General features: G+C 43.7%; 1 protein-coding gene across 1 annotated transcript in view; it reads right to left on the reverse strand.

Moving 5' to 3' along the window:
- The window catches only part of agmo (alkylglycerol monooxygenase), a 33,153-nt gene continuing 31,542 nt past the window's right edge, over nucleotides 1-1,611 (reverse strand). The window contains exon 13 of the mRNA XM_079343630.1: nucleotides 1-513. Within this exon, the coding sequence (XP_079199756.1) occupies nucleotides 433-513 (81 nt within the window). The 3' untranslated portion in view covers nucleotides 1-432. The remainder of the gene's footprint in view (nucleotides 514-1,611) is intronic.

The raw sequence follows: 1,611 nt of genomic DNA on the forward strand, positions 1-1,611 counted from the left end.
CACGGGTGGAGGAGGTTTTATTGCAGTCAGAAGAGGAAAACAATGAACCGTAGAGTGTTGTGCAAGTCAGACTAAAATCATCCGAGTGAGCAGAAGGTGATAAGAGGTATACGTTGCATAGTAAAGGCATTACACGGTGTGTCAGGCTACACGTCATGATCAGCGTGTTGATTATCACAGTAGCACCTTCGTTCACACAGCACCAGAGACGTTCAGGAAGAAGCCAGTAAAAGTGTCCGAGTGAAACGTGGAAACGTTTTCTGCTTATTTCGTTTGTTTTTTTTTTATGGCTAACTCACACTTACTAACTCACAACAGCAACATTCAAGTAAAAACAGACACGCTGTTAAACATGTGATTAAAATGTGAAATTACATCACAGCGATTATGACTTTGAAAAGGATGAAAATGCGTCTGCGTCTCGGCGGCGGCTCAGTCGGCCTTCCTCTTGATGCTGAGCAGCTGGGAGAAGCTCTGCAGAGCCCAGTACAGCAGAGAGAGGGAGACAAAGGCCTGCAGAACAGAGAGAGAGAGAGAGAGAGAGAGAGAGAGTCAGCAGAGGCTTTATTACCTTCACAGATCTGAGCACGCTCGGCTGATTTATAAAACGTGTCATTACTGCACTCGAGGTTTCCTTTACGGCGTGGCGTGATGCAGAGCGTGTGCGTCACGTCTAATCCAGCAGAAGATCACAGATCACAAGAAGTCACTCTGACCATTTCTCCACAAAACAACAATTCAGTGTTTCCTGTATAAAATCTGAGACGTTATCAGGTGTCAGACTTCATCGAGTACAGAGCATCAACGAGCGCTCTGAGCTTTAGTCCGACTTTCTGTGGATCACTTCATCCCCCCCCCAAAGAAGGCCGGGACAAAAAGACAGGAAAGTGTGACAGAAAGACGATTGGTTGAAGTGAACGATGTAGAGAGCGGGCTTCTCTCATGACGGGGTCATGAGGTCACAGTCATGGGGGACCTCACTATTCAGAGAAAAGAGGAGGGGGGAGGGGGGGGGGCTCCACCCCTCGCTGCGTTCTGGACCATAAACTGCATCCTACATCGCAGCCCGAGCCAAAACCCGGAGCGCTGTCCATCACAGGCATGAACGGCATGATGGGAAAAAAAGCAGCGCTTTGTCGTGGAGCCGGCAGCTGTTTTCCTCAGAGAGAGAGAGAGAGAGACAGAGAGAGAGAGAGAGAGAGACAGAGAGAGAGAGACAGAGAGAGAGAGAGAGACAGAGACAGAGAGAGAGAGAGAGACAGAGAGAGAGAGAGAGAGAGAGAGAGAGAGAGAGACAGAGAGAGAGAGAGAGAGAGAGAAAAAGCTCTCTCTCTACCTGCTCTGGAATATTATTATATTATTTTTTTAATTATTTATTTTAATTCATTTTATTGATAAATTATTTCATTTAAATTGTATTTTATTTAAATGATTTTATTTAAATTAAATTAAATTAATTTAATTTAAAGTATTTTTACTTTAGCCTATTTTTTAAGTTTGAATAAATTCATTGATTTTTACATTTTGTTGTTTTAATGTTTCTTTTCTTTCTTCTGTCTTGATGCTTTTTCTTGTGTGAAGCCCTTTGAGTGGCCTCGTTGTTGAAACGTG

This window comes from Symphodus melops (assembly GCF_947650265.1).
Source record: "Symphodus melops genome assembly, chromosome: 5".
Lineage (NCBI taxonomy): Eukaryota > Metazoa > Chordata > Actinopteri > Labriformes > Labridae > Symphodus > Symphodus melops.